This window comes from Diuraphis noxia, unplaced genomic scaffold (assembly GCF_037042655.1).
Source record: "Diuraphis noxia isolate RWA-SAM2 unplaced genomic scaffold, SU_Dnox_SAM2 contig0003, whole genome shotgun sequence".
NCBI classification, from domain to species: Eukaryota; Metazoa; Arthropoda; class Insecta; order Hemiptera; family Aphididae; genus Diuraphis; species Diuraphis noxia.
In genome coordinates, this window is record NW_028301713.1 from 46,444,758 (window position 1) to 46,461,321 (window position 16,564).

General features: G+C 27.3%; 1 protein-coding gene across 3 annotated transcripts in view; it reads right to left on the minus strand.

Moving 5' to 3' along the window:
* Positions 1–12,264, minus strand: part of LOC107163312 (band 3 anion transport protein-like) — a 64,278-nt gene extending 52,014 nt beyond the window's left edge. The window contains exons 1-3 of one of the 3 annotated variants that reach the window (XM_015510675.2): positions 12,083–12,264; positions 11,223–11,853; positions 6,603–6,887 (exon numbers count right to left, since the gene is read on the minus strand). In XM_015510675.2, coding sequence (XP_015366161.2) covers positions 6,603–6,668 — 66 coding nt within the window. In that variant the 5' untranslated portion in view covers positions 6,669–6,887; positions 11,223–11,853; positions 12,083–12,264. The remainder of the gene's footprint in view (positions 1–6,602; positions 6,888–11,222; positions 11,854–12,082) is intronic. The other 2 variants (XM_015510677.2, XM_015510676.2) reach the window with 2 other exon arrangements.
* Between the last annotated feature and the right edge of the window lie 4,300 nt (positions 12,265–16,564).

A 16,564-nucleotide genomic window follows, 5' to 3' on the forward strand; every position in this document is an offset into this window, starting at 1 on the left:
TGAAAGGAAAATTTTTATGAATTTCTATTTAAGATCATTTGAAAATTGCCGTAATTTTTACCTATTTAGTCAAAATTTGAACTTCAAATGCTTAAAAAAAAATCATGCCATGTATTTTTAATATTTTTCAACAGCTATTATACATTTTTATCGATATTTATAGGAAAAAAACTAAAAAAGTTTAAAAATTAAAATGTCAGTAAACAGCTCAAAACAAATCTAAATATTTTGAAAATTGTATCAAATATAGAAAATGTCTATATAAACATTCAGTGAAAATTTTAATTATCTGCGGTTCTTTGTTTTAGAGTTACACCAAAATAATAAAATCACTAAGTACGAAAATCCAATGTTGTAAAAATTTAAATTTAAAATGCTCATAGAAATTTAATTTGAATTTTCGGTAAATATTTTTTTTTGTGATAAAGATTGACAAACTTGTAAGGAATCTTGTGTTAAATTTTCAAATCTTAGATTTAAAAAGAAAATTTTTTATGAATTTCTAGCTTAAAATAATTTGCGAATTTTTGTGATTTTTACGTATTTCGTCAAAATCCAAACTTTGAATGCTTATAAAAAAAAATTGTGGCTATGAATTTCTTGTATTTTTCAACTGCTATTGTAACAATATGTTTGAAACCTTGAATTAAATTTTCAAGATTTTCTAACGAAAAAATAAATTTTTATCGTTATTAATTTAAAAAAAATAATAATGATCGAAAATTGCATATGCCTATGAATAGTTCAACTTAAGTCGAACATTTTTGAAAATTACATGGTGGATAGATTATATAAACATTCGGTGAAAATTCCATGTATCTATGGTCATTTTTTTTTTAAGTTACATCAAAAACCAAAATCAATTTTGTCGAAAACTGATTGTGCGTAAAATTTCACGTTTTTCACTTAATTTTTAGTTTGTTATCCCAATTATTTAGAAAAATATTACTATTAGCCAAATTACCAACTAGATTCACTTTCTGATCGAACGAGGTACTGAAGTCAAAAATCGAAGCACTTTTACTGCCCCAAAACGTGATGACAGACACAAAAAAATAAATTAATAAAAACACACATCATGGTAAAATAAATACATTCATCGCTCCGCTCAAAATCTAAAGTCATTAAAAATGTATACTAATAAATAATTTTAAAAACTATAATTTTTATTCAAAAACATTGTTTTGCGATGACAACAAATTATGTGAAAAAAATATATCCGTCAATCACCTTATATATACTAACAAGTGACGATAATATTGTTAGCTTAGGTATACTGAATAAGAAATTATATCAGTATTCAAGTATGGTGACAAGGCGTAACACAATGAAACGTTATAACCAGTTGAATACTGAACTATGTTAATATATTTAGACGTGATTGTTTCATTTAATGGTCAACGTATCAAATATTATGAAGTTCAATCTACCAACAGTCAGCTTATAAGTACATATATTAATGTGTCTGAATTATTGACATTAAATAAAATACTAATCGAGTATATTGTATATTTTATACAGGTAAATATTATCTTAAAGATGGATACATTTTATATTCAGAGATGAGCAATAAACATTGAGTTTACAGTGATGTAATATTTTGTGTTTGTTTTTATTTCATGGTATAAAAAATAGTTTAAACATCAACTTTGAGGGTGGTTTCTGGTAAGAAATTGGAACTATTTAATACTTAACGTATTTTACTTAATAATCTGGAAAAACAAAGAAAAACCTATTGAATATTTAAATAGTTTAAATTAGATTACATTATAAGTATAACGTTTATAACTCACAAAGTATTATTTTTAATTATCTGAAAATTGTGCCTATTACATAAATTATATTATTATCATTTAACATACACAATATTTTCAAAATATTTAAATTAATTTCAAGCCATTTATACCACAAACCTATTCATAACGTTCTACGGTACACAAATATTGACTTTTGTATGTTTATAATAGCAAATTATATCATAATTATTATCTTTACTCTAAATAGTTTTTATAGAAAATTATTTATCATTGAATTCAAATTTAACATTTCTATTACAGTGATCAATTCAGTGGCGCGCAGTACATTTGTTACAAGGTTATCGAAAATATAAATTTCAAGTTACCCACCTACCCCACCAGTTGGATAAACTAAATACTGATAAGTGATAACTGATAATAATCTTACTGTTGTTTGTGTTTATACGGTTCTGCCATGTTTTTTAAGATAAGAAATTTAGAAATTAGACCATTACTTATACAACCAGTCACCCACTCACCCATCAATTCTCCTAAGGTTTACTTGATTATCAACTTAATGACGAGAACATTCAATACCTACAACTATACCGTAGAACTACTTTTACATGTTTTTAATTAGAATGGATTCCTAATTTCCTAATCAGGATTATTTAAAGAAAGAAATTAAAATCGAAAAAAATATATTTCACCATAAAATGAATCAAATCATCGACAAATTTAACTATACCACACTATAAAAAATTAATATAGTGATTATATAATCTATCTACATTATAATTTACTGCAAATAAAATATTATTCTAAAAAAATAGGTTAATTGAACTTAACTGAGAACTATACAGAACTTGACTAATAATTATGATGATATTATAAATCATGTTCATGTAACAACAATTTATATACTTCCTTGAAGTATTAAAACATAAAATAATATGCTATTATACGAGTTTTTAATAATATGCACTAAATTGGTATATAGTTGGTAATTATTAAATAATATCCAACTTAAAATCATAAAAATAATAAAATTAACATTAACACATCAATACTTTATAGAATTGATGTTTAGTTGGTAATAAATTATTAATACATATTAATACTGGTAGTTTAAAACATAATACATTATAAACTATATAATTATATGTGCTACGCTATGTGTACCGTGTATAGATTATATAGAATATACATATGGTTACGTTAAATATTATAGGAAAATGTTCATTTTAACTTTAATACAATTGAACAAACAAGTATCCTAGAAATCGACCTTCAAATTCAATAGTATACAATATGTTACGAATATATTGAACACCTATAACGTTTTCGATATAATATTCTATAATAATGGTAGTAAATTGTAAACAATAATTTCTTTTATTTGTGATACCTATAGCTGTTTAAAATAACTTATGAATTATATATTAGATCCTGCATAAAGCGAGGAATAAATTATTATTAAATAAATTTCATGGTTTTTTTTTATTATGCATAATACCTAAACAGATGATACTTAAAAAAATTAATTTGTCGATACTATTAATTATTTTTCGAATCATAAAAAGCTACCTACTGACAACAATAATTTTTAAGAAATATCTGCAAACACTACAATTTTAAGAATATTTTTTCAAATGTCACGATTGTCGATTACTGATTTATCATTGCAATTTTTAAGTTTATTTTTTTTCATCTCAATATAACCAATATCCTACCAGTTACGGCGATATGTGAGAAGCAATAAAACGAGTAATTTACGCTTGGATGTTGTTCGGTTTTTGGACTATACATTCGCATAACAGTTTTACTTTTTTTGTATATAAAACAAGCTTGTCCTTGAGATCAATTTCTTATTTTTTTTAGTACCTGTATATAACTATAATTATTTATTATGTCATGAGTACTAGAGACATATTTCATTTATCAACTTTACTTTTTGTTGGACGTCATAATATGCTTCATAGAATATGAATAGTTATAAGTACCTTCTACGAAGAGATCGAATCAAAAATATTTAAGTTATATGTACTATGTAGGTAGTATAATATATACATAGTAAAATGTGTATATACATGTAAACAGTTGTATAATTTTCTTTCATCATTTAATGGAACAATTTTATTCCTTTGATTAAATTTAGAAACATATTATTGTTAATAGGGCCATCCCAAACAACAATTCAATGGGAGACAGGAATAATTTGCTGATTCAAATTTTATTTTTCTTGTTTTGTTTGAAAACTGATACTAATATATTAGGTAAATTATATATTAATATTAGTGTCAACTGTTAAGTTTATATATATATATATATATAATAGTTTAAGTAGCTGCCTACTCTTTATATTTATTGAGCTGCTCATGTAGATATTAAAATATTATAAATTTAACATACTTAACAGCACTCACGTTGCAGTTACCCAAATTAAAAAAAAATTTTGTCGAAATTCTGATTTCAGACGCTCATAAAAAATGCAATAAGTACATTAAATACTTTTAAGTCTAAAATTTTCCAAATTCTTATAACATTTCGAAAAACCAAGGATAAATATTTAAATATTAAATACTTTATTCAGAAAAAAAAATTTTAAATGGTGACCCCGTAAAGAAGTTTTACGCTCAACTTTTTTAATTTTCACAAACAACAATTTATAAAGAACTTTCTATTCAAGTTTTTCAAGTTTTTCAATGAAGCAAAAATTGTTATCGTTTGTAATTTAAAAAAAAAACTAATTGAATTTGAAATGTTCGTATGCCTAAAAACTTCAAAAAGAGACTTATTTGTATGCAATAAATAATTGCAGTTAATTAATAGGTCATATTACTCAATTAATTTCCTATAACTGTTTTACGAATAACACATATTAGAAACATAAAAATTCTGTAAAGTTAAATAATGATTTATGTTAAATGGGCTTGTTAATACATCTAAAACCAAATAAGGTATTAATTATAAATAACAAAATATGTTTTAGCAGAAACATTGTTTCTTTACACAAATTCTTTAAACAAAAAATATTGTAAACCAAATAAATTTAAAATGTATGTCATGTATATAATTTATATTTATATCATACAGTACCTACCGTACACTAGACGTTTTTCCTTGAAAACATCAATTGTGTTTCATACACATAGTAGGGTAACCTAACCTAACCGTATATAGCAATAACAATCTTACAAGGTTCTAATTATTTTGTTCGGTAAGTAATTTTAAACTAAGAAAATATTTTTACAAATAGATTTCGAGAAAAAATATTATAAGATCCACATTCATTTCCTTCAATTATTTATCATACGTGTTTAACTCTATAATCTATGAGAATATTTCGAGTCAAAGTTGGTACCAGAAACTACATACGGCGAGTCTGTGAATACATATATATATAGGTATATAGAAATATTTCAATGCGGAAGCATCCAAGACGAAAAAAATTTATTGGATTCCCTTAATGATTGGGGACTGAATGCGAATGGATCACGATCCTGTTCATCCACCCAAATGACTTTATGCTTATGTTTATACTATATTCTCATGTGTAAGGCAAATAACATAATTTTATAATATCAAGGCAAAAATATAAAAATAACAAACATATTTAGTACAAATACTATTACTTAGTACCTACTCTCCAAATTTGAGCGAATATTTTGTACAACTTATACTTACAAACAAACACCGAGCATTTCAAACAAACATGTATTTTCATCCTTTTAAGTTTAAACTTTTCGAGTAAAATATATAATATTTATTTTAGTATTATATCTATGTGCTATTAAATACAATTTTAATTTATAATTTGTAGCTAAAATATATTTTAACAATAACGCGCATTTTATCTTTTATACAAAACATATTCGCTTATTATTTGATAATTTACGCCCTGACTAATAAACATTTTTTTGATGTAAAATTCTTTATATATTGCCTAATAGTCGCGTGATACCCAATTAGAATTAATTTAGAGCTTCCCAGTTAAATTAAAGGAATAAAAATAATTGTTTCAATAATTAAGCAAAGTTTTAATTTGTCTACTTAAGCAAATATTAGCTACGTTTTAGAGTTTAAGGTTATAATATAACTCCTTAAGAACGAGCCGCATTTTTTCTTAATTATTACTATTTTTTTTAAAGACATATTTGTCGGTATCTATAGTATTATGTTTCTATTTTATTGAATCACATAAAATTATGACATGTAACAATTAATGCTGAAAATTGCATAATCTATTATACTGATTAGTCAACAAAATATTCTACACAACCGATGCCTATGTAGTATCTATAATACCCTTTCATTCAAATTCTGAATTCAATTTCGATTCATACCCAACTTTTTTTTTTATCATTAATCCTTAATCTTTATAAGTGAATAAACTATATTAGCTAATATTTAACATTATTTTTTTTTTTTTTAAGCAAATATTATATCTCTGTATATTCTGTTCTTGTACCTACGTATATATAATATATATTATTATGTATTTTAAATAAATTATATGCACCTATAATAGGGCTATTATGTGGCTTTCAAAATTGTTTTTCATATTATTTAGAGGGGTACTTATTAAAAATAGGCATGTTTATGTATACAGATTTTTATTACTATTAGTTATTACTTAGAAAAAGCCACGAAAATTATGAACAAAGGCTACCAAAAAATATACATATTATACAAATAATAACATATACATATTATATCAGGTATATTATAAAGACATTTTCTACCACGTTGTAGTAAAATAATAAAATATAATAATACTAATAATTTTCAAGTTTATCACATTTAAATACGTATATACGATAACCTTTTTTTAATTCATACAAGATTAATAGTTTCAACACTCACAGTAATATTCGCATGATCCATCGATGAGCTGGGTTCGGCCCTGTGTCTCTTTTCGTTTGCACTCATGTTGAAAAATAATAACGTATCCTTTATTAATCTTGTAATTGGTACTCAATTTTACCAAACGGTAAAAAAAATTGAATTCGTATTCGTTGAGGAATCTTTTTTCTGGGAGTTCGTCCAATCCTCGCTGGCCGATAGGTCGAGCTCATTGATCGTTGTACCGGCGTCCCTTCCGGTAATCCTGAGAGTGCGAGTGCCGTTCTGGTGTAATTAAGTACTTCACTGTAAAATAAATACATAACATGAATTATAATTAAATTTTATCGCTAATATTTTCGTTTTAAGACATTTAATAAGAGAAATCGTAATTCATCGCGTAACATACAGTGATCTATTACATTATAATTAATGAAATATTATTTATCACTACGAACCGTTTTTATACTAGATATATTAAAATACAAATAATTGCAGTTTTTTATTTACACAGTAACGTGTTGATCAACGTGCTTTACTCATTACTTTGCAAAATACCAGTGTTACAATGTAGCATTGTTGAGACTTATTATAGCGTCACAAAAATGTATTATGTCACAACTTACCACTTTATACTATACTCGTATTTTAAGAATAATTACTTCTAATTTATAAAAATGTAATACGATTACACCATTTTAAGAACCTTTAGGTATATACATGTTTTAGCTACTAACACTAAGAGATAGTTTGATAGTACAATAATTTTCTGTATATAGACACCTACGTAGTATAGTTGGTTCAACTAGGTTAGTACTGTCGAAATACTCATAATAATTATTTAAAAAAATGTTTTCCAAATGTTAATACAATTAAAATTTAAATTGTATTATAGGTATACTCAACCTAACCTTCACATTAATTTCAATTTAATTTAGAGTCATAAATTACATAAATTCTTTCAAGGATATAAACAAATATACCATTCTATTTTTATGTGATTTTAGATTCTGTGCGGAGTTGATCTGGTGGTTTTTTGTGTATGTATAATGTATACCTATTACCTATGTACTGTACCTATATTAGTGGAAATTTTGAAATTTTGGAAACTATGATAATTTCTGATAACGGAAGACCGAAGAAAATAATATCTTTCTTAGTACCTTTTATCGTTTCCCAAAGACATGTGGTAATTATGCCATATTATTGCCATACTTATCACTATACCATTTATAATCTTTAAATCATAGACTTCATCAATTACATCTTTTACTAAACTCCAAACTATGTACAAACAACTCATCCTCCATTTGGACTCTTATGGAATCCAATTTTTAGGAGCATCCAAAAATTCAAACATAAAAATAATTCAATTCTTCCAATCAACGTCCAATAGAACATTAACTCCTTGTATATTAGTCATCGGATCCTTCACGATGACCACTACATAAAATCAATGATCAAACCTTAATTCAAAGTCTTTAGAACATACTTAATTAAAAATACTTTATTGAAACAGGCTATTTAATTATGGCACGGCGTTTATTTTAATGTTCTAATTATGAAATTAATATTTGAATACCTACCTAAAACAAATCATTGAAACATAAATGGTAGTAGTATCTATATTAGCAAAAAATAGTCTGAATTGTTGGACTAGACAAAATAAAAATGTAATAATTAAATTTTAAGCCTCCTCCCTCCTAATTGCATGCCACTAGTTATGGCCGTATAATGTCCGTTGCAAACGTTGGTATATCACATATTCACCGAAATAAATAATTACTCTAGACAGAAAAGATTTGGCGTGAAAATGCATTAGACGTCCGGAATGTGGAGGCATATATACTTATAAATATAACGTCATATGTATTGTATAACAGGAAATAATCGAACAATCTCAGTATTTATTACACGTTAACATAAATAAGTTACACTGCATTATGCGTATATCACATGAACAATGACATCAAACACATAAAAATATTTTTAAGATTAAATTCTCATGAGCTCAAGGAGCTGTTAATTTCTTTTATTAGAACTTAAAAAATGTAGGTAGTAATAGGTGGTGAATAATGAAGCGAAATAATTAATTTTAGATTCTGAGCGGAGTGATGAATGTATTGATTTGTCGATGATGTATGTAATTTTTTTTTTGTCTGTGTAGACGATAAAAAGTCAAAATAATGTTCAGATTTTCAACTTCAGTATCTTTTCCGGAAGAAGTGTCTAGTTGGTGCATTAGTGGTCAAAATTTAAAATTCCTAGAAACTTTCAAAAGCGCTGGGAAAAACAAAAAAAACTTGAAATTTTGATGCAAGGCTCCTATACAATATTCTGATATATTTTTACAATATCAGTTAAAAAATATTGAAAATACAATGATACAATTTTTTTTTTTGTCAATGTTAAAAGTTCAAATTTAGAAAAGAATTAATCAAATTCAAAATGTACAAATTATTTTTCAGTTAAAATATATTATATATTCAATTTTTATAGGTATAAGGGTTGAAAATTTAAAGCAGGTTCCGTGTATGTAGTTCATACTGTAATCAAAAAATCTAAAACATATTATAATCAGTTTATAATATATATACATATATAGTTATTTTGAGTTCAACTTTGGACAAAATTCAATCACCATTCGACCCAAATATGTGATCATAAAGAAAAAACATATCATTTAAAATCCAATAACCTTTTCATATTCATTTACCAATAAAAATTAAGAATACAACGTTTTAGATTCTGACTATTCTGAGAAATTAACTCAGCAACTCAGGATTATATTAACTAGACAATAATATCAATAATACAAGTACATGTAAGTATGTCATACAGAAAGAGTTCTTTAAAAGTTTTGTGAATATAAATTTATCAAGGTACATCCTTAGGGTTTCAATGAGATAAGATTTTTACTTTTAGAACACTGAAGAAATTAAATATGTGTAATTTACAAATCCGATCAATAAATAAACGTACGTTTACATTTTAAAATAAAATAATTCACTGCCTTGAACTTAATTACAATAAAACAATTATTGGATAATTAATAGGCATTATGGGAATTCGTCAGAACATCACATATGGAACATCGTAAACACGTCACAGGTAGGACATAATAATTGGAATGCGACAAATTGAAGATGAAAAATTTTCTTTTACAGTACACATATCTTTTGACGACTATATGACATAAGCATCAAAAGAACAAAAATAACCTATCATTTTTTCCAAAATGTGTAGGACTTAAGCGCCAATCTAATATTGTATACCTGTTATACCCAACATAATATTACATAAGCGCCAAAGAAGATATCATTTACCTACGCCAAAATTAATATTTTATGAATAGGTAGTTATTTAAAAATTGTTCCTATAAAAAATGTTCAATAATAATTAATCGTTAAATTATAATAAACATGCAAATAAATATAAATTTAATAAATCGGTTAGTTCTAAATTTAATATATATTAACCGTGGCACACAGGTCGTGCCTCTATAGGATTTTGGCGCTTATGTACGATACGTCTTATTTTTTTCTTATCACATTTTGGCGCTTGTGTCTTTCGCCGCTTTTAACATGTTACCATAGGTCTACACTGTCTATACAGTCTACACAATAGTGTAATTTCATGGGGGGGGGGGGGAGGAGCAAAAGTATAATTTATTTTTTAATAATAAATTATCAGATATGCCAAGTTTTTTATTAATGAACTCATAATGATTATTTAATTAATAATATATTACTATACAAACCTACAATTTGTTTATAAACCATAACATAAGTCTTAAGACTCTTAAGAGACTTGAAAAACAAACAGTTAGATATAAATTAAATAATAATATGTTTTAACTGATGGAAGGCTCAAGGTTTTGATTTTGGTTAGTAGATTATTTTATTCCCTGTTTTTTATCCAGTTACACCACTGGATCACTGGACCTACATCCATACGTATGTCCTCAAAATAGACGTACAAAATTAAAACAATAACTAATACGTTTATCACAGTCTTCTGTAGCAAAATATTTAAAAACGCTTTTCCTTTCGTTTTTTCCATATTATTTTGTTTTTTATTGATTATAACAACATAATATTGTTTTAAGTGCAAAGCGATGAATGTTATGTAATATATAAATGCATTTGTAAAATCTGGTTCAATCGTGACATATGCCGCAAATTATAGATGTTGAGTTATTTGAATAAACATTTTTAAAAAAATAGATAGATATGAAGTTGATGTTTGAGAAAATTCTACATCATTTCAATGAAAAAAAATCAAAATTTTAACTCGAGAAAAGATCCACGATTAACGTCGATAAGGGAACACTTTATTCATGGGGAGCCTAACCTTTTTTTAGAACAACCACCCAAACACCTCTTTCCACAAATAATTTTATAGAATGGCGTTGGTAAACTATAAAAAATAATGGAATATGTTTTAGTACGAAGTAATTGGCATGGAACGGTACCTATAGTTATATGATTTAGCCACAATGACATCTGGTTTCATTATCGGTAGGAGACGGTAAATGGTAATATTGTGATTAAAAAAAGCAAACATCCACGAATGGAACAGCTTAATAATATTTATATTGTTTTATATTGTATTTTGTTAGGTATTGTATCGGTTACGTACCCCGACGCGAAATTTGTTGAATCCGATGATGATTAGTAGATAAATACGTAGATATCAGATATAAGTAAGTAATTAATAAAAACCAAAATATGTATTTAAATAATTTAAAAACAAACTTTGTCACTATAACATTATACAGTCAGCACTTATAGGAAAAAAAATACAATCGATTCGACAAGACGATGATATGTTTGTTAACAGAATGGAAAGACACGTATGGTCGGGATACAAGAATGGACCGTAGCAAAAAAAAAGTGAGGATAAGCGATAAGAAAAGAGTAGAGAGAGTTTGTATCCGAGTGAGTGAGAAGAAGAGTTATTCGTCGTCGTGGTACAAACGAAAACGCGTGCAGTGTGTTGAGCGTGGACTACGGGTAACGAAACGCGCATAACCATCCGACGTCGACCGACTGACTGACGAGTCACGACTGTGGAGTGACGATCGCCGACCGGTCCGCTACGACGACGGTGGCAGCGATGACGGTCGTTGTCGTCGGGTTGCGTTTCGTTCCGTTGTTCGCAGTGGTTGTACTAGTCTGTTGTTATACACTATAATCATAGTCGATAGTACGTCGTCAAAATTCGACCATTCGGACGGACATATTATGCGTAAACGCTCAAAACAACGGAGCTAAGGAAATACAAATATAAACAAAATCACAACAATATTACAATGTCGTACAACACGAAATAACTTCTGTGGACATGTATTATAGTGTATTGTTCACGTAGTTGCGCCATGCAAGGAGATAACAATACCATAAGGCGCATGACAGCATGATTATAATATAAATATATGATATTATATAAAATATTTTCATAAGGGTAATCTGTGATATTATTATATTAATGTAAATTACCTATTGTAATGATGATGATAATAGTAATAGTATAATGTTGATGCGATCGACCCGACCCGATGGGGGTGAAATTGTTCGTCTCGAAACGCGGTTGCGGTTGGTGGTAGTCGGCGTCCGCCGAACGGTGGTGTGGTTTGTGCAAGGGTGATCTCAGTCCTCAGTATGCAGGTGCTGAAGTGGATATTCGTGAGTGCTCGGCTGAGGTCGACACGTTTTTAGTAGTGATGCGAGTGCGCGCGTGCTACGCGAATGACATCTGCGAATAGGAGGCGGTCACACACTCACACTGTCCGCCAGATGCCGTTACTATCGGCACGTTCCCGGGACCGCGCAACGAAGTCAAAGCAATATTTTTATCGACGCAAAACGATGGGAGCGACTGACAACGTATTTTTTCTTTATTATTTTTTTATTATTTGCCAAAAAAGTTTTTGCAATGGTTAGTAGTTTACACGGAACCTGGGCGGCGAACATCCGCCAGTAAAACTCATCAACAGATCTAATATTAGGACCAGGTGGCTTGACTCCAAATCACCATCATTTTTTTTTAAGTACCGAAATATTTCTAATATGTTATCATTTTTTTTTTTTCACTGGGAAATAAGTTAATAGGTTAAAGAAAATATATTAAATTATAAGAACAAATAGGAAATATAGAAACATCTTGCCATCTAGCTATTAACACCATAGGTCTATTATAGGTCTATATAGATATACATTGAAACCTCTATTCATGGATACTTCTCAATAGTGAACATTTCCCAATAATGGACACTTTTAAATTCCCCGCCAAAAGTGTATGCACATAATAGGAATTATAACCTCTTAACAGTGGACCCTCCTAACAGTGGACGTGGACACTAAAAATTGATACCAAAATTAAGGATTGCCTCTCATAAATGGACACACTAGATGTACATTGTACATATCATTGCAAAGAGCTAAAAAAATGTAGGTACACAAAACAGATCAAAGATATTTTTAAATGTAGGCACATAAACATTATACATTTTAAAACCCACTTTTAAATACATAGTACAGCAGTCACTCCATAATTCGAACCTCGATAGTTCGAAGAACTCCATAAATCGAACTAAACGCTAAGTCCCATGAGAAAACCTCTATATTTAAAAAAAATACATGTATTCCGGCTCACTCGATAATTCGAAATATCTGTGGTCTATCGACGAGGCACACTCTACAATTCGATTTTTTTCCCACGAACTTCTATAATTCGAAATTCTCTAAAAACGACTATAATAATATGTATAAAGATTATGTACTATCTATTTAACGTGTTCATAATAATGAAACTAATAACGACGGTGGTTAAATATTATCATAGTTCATAAATGTTATCGTATCTTATATCTACCTAATCTTCATTTTAATCATATCATTTTACCAAAATAAACCTCTGCAATGGGTAAACCTTTATTGAAATTGAATAAAACGTAGCCAGTCGCAATATGGATCCCGTAAAGACCGTAAAGTACAAGTGTTTGTCGATAGCCGACAAAAAAAATGTGATCGCGGAAGTTGAAGCAGGTGATAAAAAAAGAGATTACATTTTGTTATCCCAGCTTCTACGCTTTCAACAATATTTAAACAAAAGGATCATCTTACAACATTAACACCTTATTCATGGCGGATCAGACGAAAAAAAAGTGAGTACCCTGATCTCGGTTTACTCCAAAATAATAATATGTATAATAAATAAATATAAATTAATAATTTTAAAATATAATATTACGTATAATAAATAAATCTCAAAATAAACGTTATAATATATATACAATTTTTCAACTCTCTTTAATTAGAATTAATTTTTTTCCCTCGATTATTCGAACACTCGGTAAATCGAAAACCTCTATAAATCGAATTTTTAACTCGGGCCCCCTGAATTTTGAATTATCGAATGACTACTGTACATACAAATTGTGTATATCAGCAATTCCTAACCCATAGGCTGGAGCCCAGTCGTGAGCCTCGAGAAATATGATGCTAGGACGCAGACGCTGGTCGATGTCAAGGGTCAGAAAATTTGAATTGGAATTAACACCGAGATTTTAATACGATTTTATATACGTCTATATTTCTTCTATCGTCTTATTTGTGTGTGTTTGAATTTAATACCTGTATATTAGGTAAATGGGCCTTAATGTTTTTTTTTACATTATTGGTTGTCTGCAAACTAAAAAGGTTGTGAACCGCTGGTGTATATTATAATAAATAATAAATAAATATGTACCAAATTCAGTGTATGTATATGTAAATGTATAACTAATTCTCTTTATAGCGTCTCTATATAGTGGACATTTAGTAATTTCTCGCAAATGTCTATTATGTAGAAGTTTTTTCAATAGTAGACAACTCCCTATAGTGGGCATTTTTTAATTTCCCATGGCTATCCACTATATAGAGGTTTCACTGTAATATACACTGTTAGTAGGTACTTAATCGTGACTCGTAAGACATCGTGTATTTAATATTAACCGGCCGTTTAGCATTATAGAAGTACGCTGTGCAGTCGTAAAGCGTGCAATAGTTTTTAATTAGATTTTATAGGTTCATGATAAAATATAATTAATTTTTTATTGTATCTACTATTTTATTATAATAATATTATTTGATCAATAAACTCAATTTTTGAAATTAAAATGTTTCTAACATATTAAACTAGATCGTAATTTACTTAACGAAAATATTGATATTTAAAAAAAAATTTAAAAATCGGCCATTTGACTTAAATAAATATTTTTACTATATAAATTTTTCTGAAAATCAGATTTACAAATTGGCTATATTGAATATTTCGAAAAATATGTTTATAAACTTTTAAGTTTTTTATTTTCAGTATTAAAAATAAAAAATAAAAAACGTATTCTAAAAATGTAGCGCAAGTGTCTATGAATTATATTTAAAAGAAATTTCAGTTTCTTCAGTTTCTTCATTTGTCAGATCTCCGTGGGATATATATATATATACACCCATAGTAGCTTCTAAATACTAAAACTTCTATATTACATAGGTGTCGGTGTGAAAAAATAGATGTGAATTTTATTTCCGAATTTTTAAATTGGTTATAGTAGGTATCCTGCTTTTTGATCCATTTTCATATTTTACGTCTTAACTTTCAATCTCATGTTATTCATACAATTTTAAAGTATCTATGCAATTATATAAAACAGTATAATAATTATGCCCACTTTATTGCTCTTGTTACGTTAACGTAAATTATAATTATTTAAAATTTATGTTCCTGCAATTTGTCTAACCTATAGGTATGTCATATACAATATTACACGTCAATATAAATACCTACGTCATAAACATTACACAAATTTTTATAGCGTACTATTTCGTATCTTTGTATTCTTTGTTAAGCCTTATGGCTACCATATTATTATATGGTTGGGAATTACCAGCTATCTAAGAATCAAGTTAAAAGTTTCAAAAAAAAAAATAATACCGTTTTCTTTTTTTATTTCGATACCGAGAATTAATTACAAGCTATTTATCTAAAGAAATTTGTTATTATACCACTGAAATATGAAAGTCCGATAGATGTATCACAAGATTATAGATAGGTAATACGTTTTCGAAAAATGTATTTTAGTTTACTTCTAACATAATATTATGAACACCTATTCAAAGATTAAATTAATTTTTAAGATATTTATTGATTGATATTTATATATTATTTGAACAATTGTATTGACATACCAATAGATTACATTCGAACGAGCTCCATATTCTATTAAATTACACGGTTTAACTATAATTGTATATTTACTGTAAATAATAAGTATCTATCATAAAAGCAATTATTTATATTTTACAGTACTTGAAAATGTATTATAAATGTAGGGACAAAATGATATTAATATCAATAATATCATATTATATAACTAAATTATTATAAACAGATATTGCAATAGTTAATGAAAAAAGTGCATTATCCTAATGGCAAATACTAAAACTTACAAACCTTGAAAAGCTTTATCAAATATTATGCTAAATTGAATCATCTGAACAAGATGGGTTTCCAGTGTTCCCAATATTATCAAAAATTAAATTGAAATAAACATGGATAGGTACTGTAATAACTAAGAGTGTAATAAATTACGATGATGTTAAATTTTGAATTCAATGATATAATATAATATCATTGTTTACAAAAAACGATTCGGAGTAGAGACGGTCGGTCAGTCAGTCTAAATTATTTATTTGGTATATTTTTAAATTACAACAAAGATTTATGAGATATTTATTCTTCGTCTAAATGGTACATATCTAATTTCGTCCAAATTCATAACTTAAAATAGCAATAAAAAAACTGTGTTCGTATATATTTTTTAGATTTTATAATTAGTTAATTTCATTATATTATAATATATATAATATATTATATTATATTATAAGTGAATACCTATATTTTTTTAATTGTACAAAAACACAATTAATTATTTTAAAATTTGT